A 17,154-nucleotide genomic window follows, 5' to 3' on the forward strand; every position below is an offset into this window, starting at 1 on the left:
GTGATATTCTTGTAGAAAACATTATTTTTAAAAAAGCCTGAAAACCCTTTTTTTATTGTCAATATAGTATCCTAGTCCCAGACGATTTTTATTTTCTTGCAGGTTACTGATCCTAACTATCATTGATCTTATACAGCACTATGAAGTTCACTTCCATAATCTTATGTTCCCCGAGTCTATAACCATATAACAATTACAGCACGGAAACAGGCCATCTCGGTCCTTACTCTCACCTAGTTCCATCTACCTGCACTCAGACCATAACCCTCCATTCCTTTCCCGTCCATATACCTATCCAATTTATTTTTTAATTATAAAATCGAACCTGCCTCCACCACTTCCACTGGAAGCTCATTCCACACAGCTACCACTCTCTGAGTAAAGAAGTTCCCCCTCATGTTACCCCTAAACTTCTGTCCCTTAATTCTAAAATCATGTCCTCTTGTTTGACTCTTCCCTACTCTCAATGGAAAAAGCTTAGCCATGCCAACTCTGTCTATCCTTCTTATCATTTTAAAGACCTCTATCAAGTCCCGCCTTAACCTTCTGCGCTCCAAAGAATAAAGACCCAACTTGTTCAACCTTTCTCTGTAACTATAACCTTAGTTCCAACCCAGAAACATTGTCTCTCCATTCCCTCTGCAAATATTGCCTGACCTGCTGAGTTCTTCCAGTATTTTATTTTTTGCTGAACAAGTTAGCAGGGCCTCTGGTGGAGATATTTGGGCCATCCATTGTCATGGGTGATTCTCTCATTCAATCCTTGATGGGCAATTTTTCTTCTTTCTATTTCTGCATCCTTATTCCTGGCCAAAAAATAGTTTAAATCTTTTCTTTCCAAGAAAGGTATTACAGAATGAATGATATGCGTTCCTTCTCTGAAGATGTTGACACCAAGGTCTTCAGTTCCCGAGTTTGAATCAATTTACATTATATGTTTGAAAGCACTGCCATTTTCAGCAGTCTGGGAAACTTCCCTTAATTCCTTTCATATATTTTATGGTCATTTTTCAATCTATTATATTGCCTGGCTCCAGACTCTACAATCTTTGACCTTGCCATGAGTTTCTGAGTGACTCTTTGTTCAAGGCCTTCTGAAATGCAAGCACTGTTCATCCACTGCATTGGCCAGATCCTACTTAAAAGAAAATCCAATAATATTCATCATCATCATCATCATCATTGAAAACATTAGCGACACAGTGGTGCTGGTTTCCGACAGTGACGGACGCACCAGACATCTCTGTTCTCCAGTTCCTGCGGACTTCCGCCGCTGGAAGTATAGGAATTTATCATCATTCCTTACAGTGATCGCAATTTCTACTGAAGTGTGGATGGCCGCTAGCTCGCTAGAAGCTCATCTGCCATTTGGCAGGTATTGTTTTTGGTCCTGTTGGGGGTCCACAACCCCCTCCTCACCTGGCAAACTAGGTGGGGGAGATGGTTTTGTCGCCAACTATCCAACCATGGAGCAGGTAGCATGGGATTATATGGTACCTGTGGCAGGGTGTCTCCCCCCTACCTGATCAATAACATTGGTTAAATATAAACCTCGTTGAAAAATACATGCTGACAACTCCTTTTACTACATTTGGCTGTTAACCATTTCATCTTTTAGCAAAGTACTTGGTACTTCTGTTACCACCTGATGTCAAGCCATCTGATCTGTAATTCTGAATTGATAGCTTCTCCCCATTTGAAGATGAAAATGTTGTTTACTGTCTGCCAATTTCTTGATAAGGGGTCCACATAAGAAACTTTAATTTAACTGATCTCTACAGGGTGTGTTAAAAATGGTTTCCTTTAGAGCCTTTGGAAAGTTGCTGGGACAAACATGGTGCCAAATTATTGCATCAGTATGGTGGCATTGTGGTGCAGCGGTAGAGTTGCTACTTTACAGTGCTTGCAGCGCCAGAGATTCGGGTTCGATCCCAACTACGGGCGCTGTCTGTACGGAGTTTGTACGTTCTCCCCGTGACCGCATGTGTTTTCTCCGAGATCTTTGGTTCTTCCCACACTCCAAAGATGAACAGGTTTGTAGGTTAGTTGGCTTCGTATAAATGTAAATTGTCCCTAGTGTGTGTAGGATAGTGTTAATGCGCGGTGCGGACTTGGTGGGTCGTAGGGCCTGTTTCCGCGCTGTGTCCCTGAACTAAACTAAACTAAAAGTATGGATTTCAAGGCATGATTTAGTATAAATTGAAATAATGGCAATTATTATTTCTCTGCTTTGCTTCTACTGGCCAAAGAATTATGCAGGGAAAGATTTTGAGGCTCATGTGAAAGTGAACATCACAATGCTGTGTAAAATAGTGGTAAATAAAATCAGTAAGCTGTCAGACAAGATATCTGTATATCTAATATGTTGAACCAGCTTCAAATTGCTGAAAAAATGTAATGTTCACTTTTTAACTTGAGTATTGCCTAATAGTTTCTGTAATTATGATTTTAGAATCATGTTATTTAATTGCAAGTTTTTTTCAATATCTTTGTTTGCTCCCTTTTTGATGTGAAGATACAACAAAAGAGAAGAAGACTTCCATAGTCTAAATGAATATAATGACTTTCTTGAAGAGATTGAAGACATTGGTAAATCTATTTGAATAATCTCATTTTTTATTTGTTCACAAAATATAGATGACTTGACAATATTGCCATTTATTGTCCATACTGATTTACCCCAAAACTTAGAAAACAGTTAGAGTCAACTACATGGACAGTAAATATAAATTACTTTCTTTATTGCTCTTTATCTCTCTAACGTTTTAACCAAAATATATCTGTTGAAATAGAATCTCTGGTTTTGCAATTCTTAGTCAATATTTCAACACAGGCAGAATCTGTGGTGGTTGATGGGAATGTGCTAAGAATGAAATGAGATTAGTGTAGGATTGGTGTAAATGTTTTGCAGTTGATGTTTTACCTGGATTGGTAGGCCGAAGGTAAAGCTCAGGGGCGACCGCGCCTTTGCGGTTGCAGCCCCTAGACTGTGGAACAGCATCCCCGTCCGACACAGGCTTCTACCTGCGAGGCCCCGGCCAGGATGCAACACGGCGATCCAGGAGGCATTGAGACCGTGGCGGTGAGGCCTCACGACCATATAACCATATAACAATTACAGCACGGCAACAGGCCATCTCGACCCTTCTAGTCCGTGCCGAACACGTATTCTCCCCTAGTCCCATATACCTGCGCTCAGACCATAACCCTCCATTCCTTACCCGTCCATATAACTATCCAATTTATTTTTAAATGATAAAAACGAACCTGCCTCCACCACCTTCACTGGAAGCTCATTCCACACAGCCACCACTCTCTGAGTAAAGAAGTTCCCCCTCATGTTACCCCTAAACATCTGTCCCTTAATTCTCAAGTCATGTCCCCTTGTTTGAATCTTCCCTACTCTCAGTGGGAAAAGCTTATCCACGTCAACTCTGTCTATCCCTCTCATCATTTTAAAGACCTCTATCAAGTCCCCCCCTTAACCTTCTGCGCTCCAAAGAATAAAGCCCTAACTTGTTCAACCTTTCTCTGTAACTTAATTGCTGAAACCCAGGCAACATTCTAGTAAATCTCCTCTGTACTCTCTCTATTTTGTTGACATCCTTCCTATAATTAGGCGACCAAAATTGTACACCATACTGCAGAATTGGCCTCACCAATGCCTTGTACAATTTTAACATTACATCCCAACTTCTATATTCAATGCTCTGATTTATAAAGGCCAGCACACCAAAAGCTTTCTTTACCACCCTATCTACATGAGATTCCACTTTCAGGGAACTGTGCACAGTTATTCCCAGATCCCTCTGTTCACCTGCATTCTTCAATTCCCTACCATTTACCATGTACGTCCTATTTTGATTTGTCCTGCCAAGATGTAGCACCTCACACTTATCAGCATTAAACTCCATCTGCCATCTTTCAGCCCACTCTTCCAACTGGCATAAATCTCTCTCTAGACTTTGAAAATCTACTTCATTATCCACAACCCCACCTATCTTAGTATCATCTGCATACTTACTAATCCAATTTACCACACCATCATCCAGATCATTGATGTACATGATAAACAACAGTGGACCCAACACAGATCCCTGTGGCACCCCACTAGTCACTGGCCTTCAACCTGACAAACAACCATCCACCATTACTCTCTGGCATCTCCCATTCAGCCACTGTTGAATCCATCTTGCTACTCCACCATTAATACCCAACAATTGAACCTTCTTAACCAACCTTCCGTGAGGAACCTTGTCAAAGGCCTTACTGAAGTCCATATATACAACATCCACTGCTTTACCCTCATCAATTTCCCGAGTAACCTCTTCAAAAAATTCAAGAAGATTAGTCAAACATGACCTTCCAGGCACAAATCCATGTTGACTGTTCTTAATCAGACCCTGTTTATCCAGATGCTTATATATATTATCTCTAAGTATCCTTTCCATTAATTTGCCCACCACTGACGTCAAACTAACAGGTCTATAATTGCTAGGTTTACTCTTAGACCCCTTTTTAAACAATGGAACAACATGCGCAGTACGCCAATCCTCCGGCACTATTCGTGTTTCTAATGACATTTGAAATATTTCTGTCATAGCCCCTGCTATTTCTACACTAACTTCCCCCAATGTCCTAGGGAATATCCTGTCCGGACCTGGAGACTTATCCACTTTTATATTTCTCAAAAGTGTCAGTACTTCCTCTTCTTTGAATCTCATAGTTTCCATAGCTACTCTACTTGTTTCCCTTACCTCACATAATTCAATATCCTTCTCCTTGGTGAATACCGAAGAAAAGAAATTGTTCAATATCTCCACCATCTCTTTTGGCTCTGCAGATAGCTGTCCACTCTGACTCTCTAATGGACCAATTTTATCCCTCGTTATCCTTTTGCTATTAATATAGCTGTAGAAACCCTTTGGATTTACTTTCACCTTACTTGCCAAAGCAACCTCATAACTTCTTTTAGCTTTTCTAATTTCTTTCTTTTAAGATTCTTTTTACATTCTTTATACTCCTCAAGCACCTCATTTACTCCATGCTGCCTATAATTATTGTAGATCTCTCTTTTTCCGAACCAAGTGTCCAATTTCCCTTGAAAACCATGGCTCTTTCCAATTTTTACTATTTCCTTTCAACCGAACAGGGACATAAAGATTCTGTACTTTTAAAATTTCACCTTTAAATGTCCTCCATTTCTCTTCCACATCTTTCCCATAAAACAAACTGTCCCAATTTACTCCTTTTAAATCCTTTCGCATCTCCTCAAAGTTAGCCTTTCTCCAATCAAAAATCTCAACCCTAGGTCCAGTTCTGATCCTCTCCATAATTATATTGAAACTAATGGCATTGTGATCACTGGTCCCGAACTGTTGCCCAACGCATACCTCTGCCACCTGGCCCGTCTCATTTCCTAACAGGAGGTCCAGCACCGCCCCTTCTCTAGTAGGTACTTCTATGTATTGCTGCAAAAAACTATCCTGCACACATTTTACAAACTCTAACCCATCCAGCCCATTTACAGAATGTGTTTCCCAGTCTATGTGTGGAAAATTGAAATCTCCCACAATCACTACCTTGTGCTTACTACTAATATCTGCAATCTCCTTGCATATTTGCTCTTCCAATTCTCGCTCCCCATTTGGCGGTCTATAATACACCCCTATAAGTGTTGCTACCCCTTTCCCATTTCTCAGTTCCACCCAAATAGCCTCCCTAGACGAGCCCTCTAATCTATCCTGCCAAAGCACTGCTGTAATATCTTCCCTGATAAGCAATGCAACACCTCAACCTCGTGCCCCTCCAATTCTATCACACCTGAAGCAACAAAATCCTGGAATATTTAGTTTCCAATCACAGCCCTCCTGCAACCATGTTTCACTGATCGCCACAACACCATACTTCCAGGTGTCAATCCAGGCTCTAAGTTCATCCACCTTTCTTACAATGCTCCTAGCATTAAAATATACACATTTAAGAAACCAACCCTCTCTTATTCTCTGTTTATTGTCTTTTTCTTCTCTCTCCCCTACATTTTGGGTCAGAGTGCTACTATTCTCTGCCTCCTGCCTCACACACTGACTGCTAGCTTTCCCAATTTGAGTCCCTCCCCCCAACCATACTAGTTTAAAGTCTCCCCAGTAGCCTTTGCAAATCTCCCCACCAGGATATTGGACCCCCTCGAGTTCAAGTGCAACCCGTCCTTTCTGTACAGGTCGCACCTTCCCCAAAAGAGGTCCCCAATGATCCAGAAACTTGAAACCATACCCACTGCACCAGTCCCTCATCCACTCATTTATCCTCCACCTCGCTCCATTCCTACTCTCACTGTCGCGTGGCACAGGCAGTAATCCTGAGATTGTTACCTTTGCAGTCCTTCTCCTTAACTCTCTACCTAACTCCCTAAATTCTTCTTTCAGGACCTCTTCTTTTTTTTAACCTATGTCGTTGGTACCTATATGTACCACAACCTCAGGCTCCTCTCCCTCCCATTTCAGGATTTCTTGGACACGTTCAGACACATCCCTGACCCTGGCACCAGGGAGGCAAACTACCATCCGGGTCTCCTGTCTGCGTCCACAGAATCGCCTATCCGACCCCCTGACTATAGAGTCCCCTATTACAAACGACGATGGGGCCAAGGCAGCGGTGAGGCCTCGCAGCAATGGAGCCGCAGTGGCAGTAGTGTGGCCTCGTGGCGGCAATGGGGCCTTGCCGAATTTCAAAACCCGCGGATCAGTGGAGAAATCTATCTCTTCCTCTTTTTTCTGTTGTTTCCTGTCTCATGTCTGACTAATCAAGAATCGATCTCTGCTTTAAAAATATCAATTGACTTGGCCTCCACAGTCTTCTGTGGCAAAGAATTCCACAGTTTCACCACCCTCTGACTAAAGAAATTCCTCATCATCATCTTCTTTAGTTCTGAGGCTATGACCTCTAGTTCTAGACTCTCCCACTTGTGGATACATCCCCACCACATCGACTCTATTCAAGCCTTTCATTATTTGCTATGTTTCATTCTCCCCCTCATTCTTCTAAACTCCAGCGAGTACAGGCCCAGTGCCGTCAAAAGCTGTCAAAAGTTAAGCCACTCAGTCCGAGGCCATCCCGAGACATGGGTATCTTCCATTCCTTGGAAGTGGTGTAGGAAAGTCATCCAAAGAAGTGATGACAATTCTGTTAAGTCAGCCATTTCTCTTGAAAAATGTTTAAAGGTAATTTAGTTTAACAACTTACGTGGCAGAAATTGGATTGACTTGTAGGCAGTTCAAAGCTACATTTTGTTTTGCAGTTAATAATTTGACAAACAATCTAGATGTGGAAAACACCAGAAGAAAAATGGAGCAATATCAGAAGGATAACAAGGATATTATTCACAAAAACAAGATAAAACTGGTCAGTTGATTTTCTTTAGATACTTACTTAAGTGAACTAATAAGCATGTATTTAGTCTTAGGTAGATTTCTTAATGGTTTTTTCTCACAATCTATTTCTTATGTTTTGGCCAACATTTGATGATTTTTACATATTTTTCCAATTTTCTTGCCTACCCCCACTGTTTGCAATATTATACCTTTATTTCCATTTTAATACCATTCTTATGTTAGCCAAGGATATTCTAGAATCTTTATTTCTCAATGGAATATGTCTGTTGTTGAGAATTATTTAATAATTGCGTCTGCCATTGTTTACCTACCAATTTATCCTGGGGCTCTCCGGCATACTTCCATGTCACAAAAACCATTCCCCTCGAACTGTAATTTCTTGGTAAAATGCATATTAAACTTGACATTTATCTTCTTGGATTGTAGTTTCTGAATTACACAGTAATTAATCTGTTCTGTTGATGAAAAATTCATATATGCAGCAACTCCAGTGCTATCTTCCTCAGTTTTACCCTGTCCGTAATCTTACAAAATGTGCTCCTTTTTGTGTTTAAAAAAAATCTGAACATAAATTATTTTCTTTGGGAATTAATTTTGACCTTGAATGGTCTCTGATTGCTTTACTGCTTGTTGAGTATGTTGTGAGTAGGATTGTATTTTACTCCTTTTTAAATAGGGGTGCATTCCTCTATCTGATACTATTCTAAAATCCAGAGAGAAATGAAGGATTGGGATATTAGTTTTTCCATCTTAACCTTTTGACTGCCTCTGCAACATAGCATGCCTTTAATTTGAACTGGGTGACGTTAATTTTGAACCAACACCATCTTATTTACCACTCCTTTAATCCCATTGAATAATTCTATTCCATGATTATCAGCAGCAAAATTAGCTTTACCTTTTTTTATTGTTAACAGTGATATTTGATGTGGAAAAATCAACATTTATTTTCCCTCAACAGTCATTGTATAGTATTGAGACCACAGTGCTCTTGTTATTATTGTTGTGGCTTGATTAAGATTTTATGGAATTAGATTTCAACAATAATGTTTTGTACATTTTGTAGTGGTTATTGCAGTGGATATTGATTTAAAATCAGTTTGGATGCAAGTAATGAAGAACAGGGGAAAGAAGACTTGGGTTAGAGTCATCTATAGGCCTCCTGAAATGTTACCTTTCTATTTACTCCTATATTTTGGGTGTTGCCCAAAGTTTAGATATGATTGTCTGTGGTACTATAATATTATTCATTGAAGCACATAATGAATAGAAGTGACTATGGGTCAGAATCCTGTTGAATTCCATTTTATTACTCTGATAACCCATCCTAACTCATAGATGCAAAGTTATTGAATTGACCTGAAGTGTCACCTATCTATGTTATCCAGGGATGCTGCCTGACCTACTGAGTTATTATGTGTCATCCTAACTCATAATTTGTTTCTTAAGAGTGTAACAAGTTAACCAGTTAAACTTCCATTTAGTGGATATCAAATCAAAGAATTAAATCTTATTCGCTCTTTCATTTAAAGCTATGTCAGTCTTTCAGTCATTATTTTTCTTGAATGAGACCCTGATTATGTACAGTACGCTAGAAAAAGTATAAAGCAGTATTTTTGCTTTTTCTTCCTGGTTGTTTTGGCTAGACGCTGTTGAAATTGTAGCAGGTAATGATCATTTTCAGCTTTCCTTAAACAATATGTAAATCATACAAGACTCATTAACAATTCAAATCACTTTGTGACTATTTCTGATGTCGTGGTGAGACGTTACCACAAATGTTATGCCATGTTACTTTAGCTGCTATTTTGTCCCCATTCTTGCATTGTTCAAGATTGTGCATGCAAGGTGGTGTAGTACACGCCACAGGGTATTTCACTTATCTCCATATCCTATTTGGAATCCACCATTTAAATCACCCTTTGTTTTCAGTTTTATAAGCAACTTGCTAATTCCTCTTGCTAATTATTTTCCTAGCAATGGATCAATTTCTTTCCTTCTTTGCTGTCCATCTCTTATCACAAGTCTTTTGGGAATTGAAATAAATTGTTTACTTGATCCTTTTAGTGATTTTGATGAAATGAAAGGATCTGATTTGTATTGTTGGTCTTTTTTTATTGTTTGTCTCTTGAAAGTGAACTTTCAGCCCGGAATTTGGTTTCCATTAACTTTTGTAAGACATAAATTAGTCCAAAAGAGTAACCAGACATTCAATCTGGCCTATTACAATAATGAGAGTCCCTCATAATTATTTTTTCATTATCTCAATGTACTTCAGTTCCTAATATACAATTGAAAGTATTACTCTAGCTTGAATCTAAGTGCAATCTACCCCTAAGCATGAAATTAAATTTGGCCCCACCTTTTTAAATGGCCTTGAGTTTGTTTAAATTAGATAGAGATTTTTCCTCCTTTTCACTGAATAGAACTAACAATTGAATACATTATCAGATTCATAGAATGTTCCCAAGCTCTATAATTAATAGTCTTTATTTTTAAATGCATTCCCTTTTTTGCTGACTAAATGTAGACGCATTCTGGTTAAATAAAAATAGTCTGAATGAAAGTCCATTAAACTTTTTATTGAATTGGTTTAAAAGTTTTTCATTTTTTAAATTGAGTCTTAAATGGAGGGTTATGGTATGAGTGCAGGCAGGTGGGACTAAGGGAAAATAATTGTTCGGCACGGACTTGTAGGGCCGAGATGGCCTGTTTCCGTGCTGTAATTGTTATATGGTTATATAGTTATAAATAAGGCTTCCAGTATTATGCACAAGGCAAAAAGAAACATTTTTTGGGGTGCATTGTGTTGAATGAAGTAATCAGTTCATTTGTAAATATAATTAATTATCTGTTAAGTAAGAAAGCAGTTTATATCAAAGATGGGCACAAAATGCTGAAGTAACTCCGTGATTCAAGCAGCATCTCTGGAGAAAATGATTGGTGACATTTCGGGTCAGGAGCCACCTTCAGACTGATGGTAATGGTAGGGGGAGGGGTATAACTGAAAGCAAGAAAAGACAAGGGCAAATCGGAGTCAGCAACAGATGACTACAGGCAGGATGGTTCCCTGATAGGCCAATTGTTGATTAGGGCTGGTGTGGGTGGTGGTGAGTGTATCTAAAGTTATCTGAAATTAGATAATTCAACGTTCATATTGCTGTGTTGTAAGATACCCAAGTTAAATATGATTAAGAAAGAACTGCAGATGCTGGAAAAATCGAAGGTTGACAAAAATGCTGGAGAAACTCAGTGGGTGAGGCAGCATCTAAATATGAGGTATGTTTTGGATGTAGCTTTATAAAACAACTAGAAAAAAGAAGCTAAGAAAATTATTTTACAGGACTTGATTGTTTATACTATTCTTATAACAAATGTAAAGCACTTTGGCCAACGAGAGTTGTTTTTTAAATGTGCTATATAAATAAATGTGACTTGACTTGATGAAATAAGTGACAAACAAGAATAAAGGGTAAAAGTCAATAATGATCTCATCTTTGCATATTATTTCTTTATCCAATTGTTAAACCTGAAGAGATCATTTTTATTTTCAGTGATGTTGTAAAATATGCCATCATTGAAATCAGTCATTAATCTTTCATTATATTTGTTTTTCTCTCCACCAAATAATTTGTTGGCAAGGTCCGTAGTGGAATGATGGAGCTGATATGATCAGATTTATACTACCTTAGTTAATTCTTTGTGATAGTAATCAATCATTTTGACCTTTAGTAGTACTCTTTTTTTTCTATATATTATAAAAGGATATCCATGTGTTTTATCAGTGCATTTTCCTCAACAATGATTTCCTCAACAACTCTTTCTTGCAATACATTTGAACAATGGTGAATAGGGGATTTAAGCATGCTTTTTATTCGACGCCACACACTTCAGTGATAATAATGGAAACTATATTCTAAAATAAAAATGACAGTCTGTATTTAGAGAGTCCTTAAAGAAGCAAGGTGTTGGAACTGAACAAGAAGAGGTTAAGGGTACTGCTTTTATGTAGGTTTCTGAAGGCAGAAATGCTAGATGTAAAAAAGATCAGAGAGGGTAAGATGATTGAAGGCTTTTGAAATATGAAGAAGTGGAAAGAGACAGGACTTTGTAGTAAATTGAAGGTGGAAGAGACAAGGCTACATGTAAGAAGGTTGTTAGAAGGTGTTTCTAAAGTAGGAAAGTTATATAGGTTTTTAAATTGAAAATATGCACAGGTAAACTTTAATGAGGAGAAGGAGCATATAAAGAGATACAAATTTTTGGGATGTGAGGGGGAGAGATACAAGTGTCTGGCATCCCTAAGTTGGGTAGTTTGTAAAATAGAGTTTGGAAGGCACAATGAGTTTTATAAGTAATCACAGATGCGAGTTAGGGTTTCAGTTCTGAAACCTACAGTGTAGAAGATGGATATTCCATGGCAATCATAGAATTTCCTGGATAACTTTGGCAATAGTGATTTGTGTATTTAGGATGGGTCAGGAATTGTCTTGAAGAGATTTGTACGGTTCACTTTCTCTTAAATTGCCTGCAACTGCCTGTAGTTATTGGAACTCCAATCAGTTTTGTGTTTCTCGATATGAGGATTGACCGAGCACCTCCCATATATTTTTTTTAACATATTGACATTTTGCGATCACACACCACTCCATGAATTTGGCTTTGCCTGTTAAACTTTCCCAAGAAATGCCAGTGCTCATTAATGTTAAGTTTCTGTAACATGGCCATTTGATTTGGAAGCCAATGTCATACCTTAAAAACACCCAGACACTATAATTAGGGATGCATGAGCGATGCATCTGGTAGTCTTCAGTAAAATCAAATCTCTGTGTTTCAGCAAATACAACTGTTTTCTATTTTAGAACCGGGAGCAAGAAGACTTGGAGGAGACTTTAGAATTTGAAAAGCAAGAGAATGATCGAAGACGAATGCTTTTATTGCAGGAAGAGCAAATGCAGCAGTTAGCAAAAAAAAAGAATAAACAAGCCCTCATTGATGATCTGGTAAGTGTGGATCTGAACTCTAAACTTAGAAGATAATAGAGGACTCAAAAAATAGAAAGTTGCAAAAGAGCTGAACATTTACGGTTGGTAATTCTCCTTGTATATTCAAAGACAAATTTTTGTGTTATTCCTCTAAACTCATCAGTCTGTAAATATCTTTGACACGGTTTGTACAGCAGGTTGGACATCAGTCCTGCACTTCTTTGATTATTCTCTCACATGTCCTAAACATGTTCCTGGAGGTTTTAATTGGTTACTGTAAATCACCCCTTACTGTAGATTAATGTAAAAAAGAATCAGAAAGTTGATAGATTTTCATGCGAGAGAATAAGTTGGAAAGCGTATGAGAACTTAAGGAGAGGGGGAATAATGCTATTGCTCCTCTGCAAGATGGCATGAGTTGAATGATCATAAGTTTAAGTTGCAAGATATTATTAAAAAGCACAGAATAAATATATTCTTTATAATTAAATATATTGAATATAAAATTAAAAGGACAGTGATAGGAAAAAATGGAGGATGTTAGACCTCTAAAAAGCAGACAACAATGTGAAAATGAAAAAGATACATCAGTAAATATCTATTAAACATCCTTTTATAAACTTGACTGAAATAGATCTCTCTAAAATAACATTAATCACATACAGAGAACTGAAAACTGTGCACCTCTTGTCTCCTCTTGAAATGCTCATAAGGAAAATAATTAAAGAGATATTTCTTGTCTAAATGAGAAAACACATTAAACCATGTAATACTGAATGAAATTAATATTATGCTCAATCTGTGACCCATGCAGTTTCGTTGACTTTGATCGGTCAAAAATTGAGTTTATGAAAAAAATAAGCTTTCAGGATTCTTGAATACTAGGCTTTAAGGGTTGAAGAGACTAATCTGTCATTAATGTTTGTGGTAGGAGAGTTCCCAGCTGCCCGCCAGTATGCTCTTGGCTCAGCACAAGGACCGGGTTGTGCAATTGGAAACGCAATTAGAAACACAACGGAAAGTTAAATCTGTCACATTCTCAACTGGCATCAAAATGGTAAGAGATTATATACTTTGGATATAGTATGCTGTATATAAATACAATGCAACTAATGGCTTTTCAAAATGTTATATGGGACTTGGCTTATGAATCCTAACTTGTCTTGATTTTCTGCTTTGAGGCGACAAAACGTACAGCTGAATAGAATTAATTTTAAACTTCAAAAGTAAAGCATTACATTAATGGCAACTTGATATGTGCACAGTATTTAAACTGGTTCAGTCAGGAAGTAGGACATGTGTTTTTTCCACACTATGATTTCTGTTTCCACTTCTATAAAATGGAAAATATGGTAATATTGGAGAATTGTGCATAGGAATCCTTATTGATGTGGTTTGCTGTTCAGGGATTTTTTTTTGCTCTAATGTCAAACCATCATATCTAACGTTGGAATTAAGTGTATCTTTAAATATTGTGTCTTAGTTGGTCACTTGCTACCAAGTTAGACATATTGATGTAGACATCAGTAAAAATTTAGCTTTATTTCCCTTCCCTGTTGTCCTTTTAGTTGTGATTTGTCAAGCTCTTTCAGGATAATGAAGCTACTAAATAGGGAATAAAGGAGGATTATTATTTTTCTTCCAGGTAAAGTATGTTTCATGATTTTCATAGCTGTTGTTACAATCTGGCAGCGGATTCCTGAAAGAGTTACAGTATGTAGTTGTAATGCAGTTACTATAACCATAACATATAATCTCTTTTTTGTTAAAGGGAAAAACATATTTGACATTATCAAAAGTTTGGAGATTGTGGTTCTTCAAATTGATAATCTGTGGTTATTCTATTCATGTGAAATGAACCTCATAGATTAGAATTTTACATGATAGCTAGATCCTTATTTTACAATTTAACAGTTTGAGTTGTTCAGGGTTCCATCTTTAAGCAATTACATTTATTGTTGAAGGGCCTGCAGAATACTTGAGGCCAGTGGAACCTCCGTTGAAACGGTGTCCATCTGGTTGAGTCAGTTTGAGGTCAGTGGAGACATTTTAAAATGTCGAAACACATGGTTTCAGTCTTTGAGTAGAGATCTTCTGAGCCATTGAACAGAGATGCATGATTATACATGGATTTAATATTTTGTGATTGTCAAATTGTGGACTCATAATTTTAAAGGAAAAGTGGGAAGCGATAATGGAATAGATCAATTTCATTTCAGTTGCTCAGTTTCACTATCTCCATGCACAACCAATTGCATATTCAGACATCTACTTATCTGCTTTACATATCTGACTATACCCCATTTTGTGCAGCTGTCATTTTCTAGTCCCTTGAGTCTAATTTCCAAATTATGAGTTCTCTACTTGTTGCCAATATAGGCTAAAATTTTGAGATACAATAACCCTCTACATCCTTAACAATGCCAAATAACTGTTTCTGCCCTTTTAACTCACAATTGGATGTGATATTGGCCGTCTAAATTGATATTCTACATGATACTATATATCAGATTCATCCATTCTTAATTTTTTAAATAATTTAAAGCTTCTGTTTTTGCATTTGCAATTAAACGAGTGATTATTGGACATCAATTTTAATCTATTTACCTATTAGATAGAATGGTTTTGATATTTTCATTGATTTTTTAGAAAATAAGTTATGATTGTTATCAACAGAAAATGGTCATGCTGCGAATTGCCCCAACTGAATGGAGCCATCTGGGAGCCACAGTGAAATTCACAGTATGAGCATTTTCTAAATTGATGACAATGCTACCAGATTGCTGAATAGTCCTCCCAAAGTCCCAATCTTCTAACCTTAAACTTCTTTATAATTGTAATGGTATAATTGCTCGAACACTATATTCAGCACTCTTGTAGTTTTCTCTTGCACTGGGAGATGCTAAATGCATTTCGTTGTCTCTGTACTGTACACTGACAATGACAATTAAAATTGAATCTGAATCTGAATCTGACTGTTGTGTTTGTGTATGGCTTAATTGTACTCGTGTTTAGAACAATATGACTGGATAGCACACAAACAGAGCATTTCACTGTATCTTGGTACACGTGACAGTAATAAACTGTTCCAATTTACTGTTAAAGCTTCTGTTTCCAGCAGGCCATTCTGAGATAAACAGGGACCATGACATCAGTGCTATTGTTTAACAGTGATGGAAAACACTTTGAAGCATGCTGGTAAAGTTGCTTGACATTCTCCATGTTAAAAGACCGAGTCTATCCAGCCTCTCCTTATAAATGCAACCCTTCATATCCATCAACATCCTTCTAAATCTTTTTTGCACTCTTAATGTTTAATGACATCCTTCCAATAGCTGAACAACCGTATCTGTGCACAGTATCCCAAAGGTGGCCTCCACAATTCCTGTATCTAATACAGGCACTCCTCGAATTACATAGTAGGTGACTTACATAAACTTGGACTTACCTAAACAATTCACACTAGGTGGTCCCTTTTACAAAATGACATATTACTGCAAGGAGGGGATGGCTTTTCTTCCATTTCATAGATATAAAAGCATTGCTCTTCCAATTTCGGCCACTATCAGTGCAACATTGGGAAGGCGAGGGAGAATGAAGAAAGTGGTGGAGAGCAACTCCTGGCCTACATCTTCAGAAGGTGCACCAGCTGCTGAAGAAGGGCTCACTGGTGCATTCCTGCACCATCGACGTGGAGTTTTAAGGTGAAATGACACAAGGTGCTGGAGTAACTCAGCGGGTCAGGCAGCATCTCTGGAGTGCACGGATGTTTTGGGTCAGGACCCTTCTTTAGACTGATTGCTGAGTGACTCCAGCACTTTGTGTCCTTTGCTTATTAACCAGCATCTACAGTTCTTTGTTTCTACCTAGTTTTAAGGTGATTCTGACGTGTAAAACCTGACTTGCGTAAGGGTTTACAGAATCTAATCTTTATGTAAGTTGGGGAGTGTCTGTACTCTGACCAATGATGGCTAGCACCCTATTACCATTTTCATGCAACTATATACCTGCACCCGAAGTCCCTCTGTTCTGCAACACTCCCCAGGACCTACCATTTACTGTGGATGCTCTGCCTGGGTTTGTCTTACCAAAATACATTATTGTATTATTCATACATAATAATACATAATTGTATTATTTTTAATGGAACTTCATCTGACATTCCTCTACCCATTGGCCTAGGCCCTAGTTGATCAAAATCCCTTGTAATTTTGGATAATCTTCTTCATTGTTATCAACAAACATTAATTACTCTGTACATCCTCTTCCAAATTGTTAACATAATTAATAAGCAAAGTGGATCCAGCACCAATCCCTGTGGCACACCACTTGGTACAGGTCTCCAATCTCAAAACTAACCCTCTACTACCACCCCTATCTCCTACTATGAAGCCAATTTTGTATCCAAATGGCTAGCTCACCTTGGATCACATGTGATCTAACCATCCAGGCCAGCCTACCGGGGTACCTTGTCAAAGGCCTTGCTAAAGCCCATGTTGACACTGCATTACCTTCACTAAGCTTCTTCGTGACCTCTCAAAAAAAAAAAAACTCAATCAAATTCATGAGACATGATTAGTCACTAATCAGTCCTTGCCTTTCCAAATGCATTTAGATCCTTTCTGGTACCTCACTTGTGGTTATCGATGAAACTATCTCAACTGGGGCTGCACAATTTGATTCCTAGCTCCCCACAATGTCTGCCAATACATTTGATCAGGTCCTAATATCTTTAATAGATCTTGACATGCATGAAAGATCAATCAAATAATAGAAAC

At 38.0% G+C, this 17,154-nt stretch overlaps 1 protein-coding gene across 1 annotated transcript in view; it reads left to right on the top strand.

Annotated features, from left to right (window-relative positions):
- Window positions 1–17,154, top strand: part of mnat1 (MNAT1 component of CDK activating kinase) — a 96,128-nt gene that overhangs the window by 20,454 nt on the left and 58,520 nt on the right. Inside the window, exons 3-6 of the mRNA XM_033027426.1 lie at window positions 2,516–2,589; window positions 7,298–7,401; window positions 12,254–12,394; window positions 13,308–13,433. Coding sequence (XP_032883317.1) covers window positions 2,516–2,589; window positions 7,298–7,401; window positions 12,254–12,394; window positions 13,308–13,433 — 445 coding nt within the window. The remainder of the gene's footprint in view (window positions 1–2,515; window positions 2,590–7,297; window positions 7,402–12,253; window positions 12,395–13,307; window positions 13,434–17,154) is intronic.

Source organism: Amblyraja radiata, chromosome 9, assembly GCF_010909765.2.
Source record: "Amblyraja radiata isolate CabotCenter1 chromosome 9, sAmbRad1.1.pri, whole genome shotgun sequence".
Lineage (NCBI taxonomy): Eukaryota > Metazoa > Chordata > Chondrichthyes > Rajiformes > Rajidae > Amblyraja > Amblyraja radiata.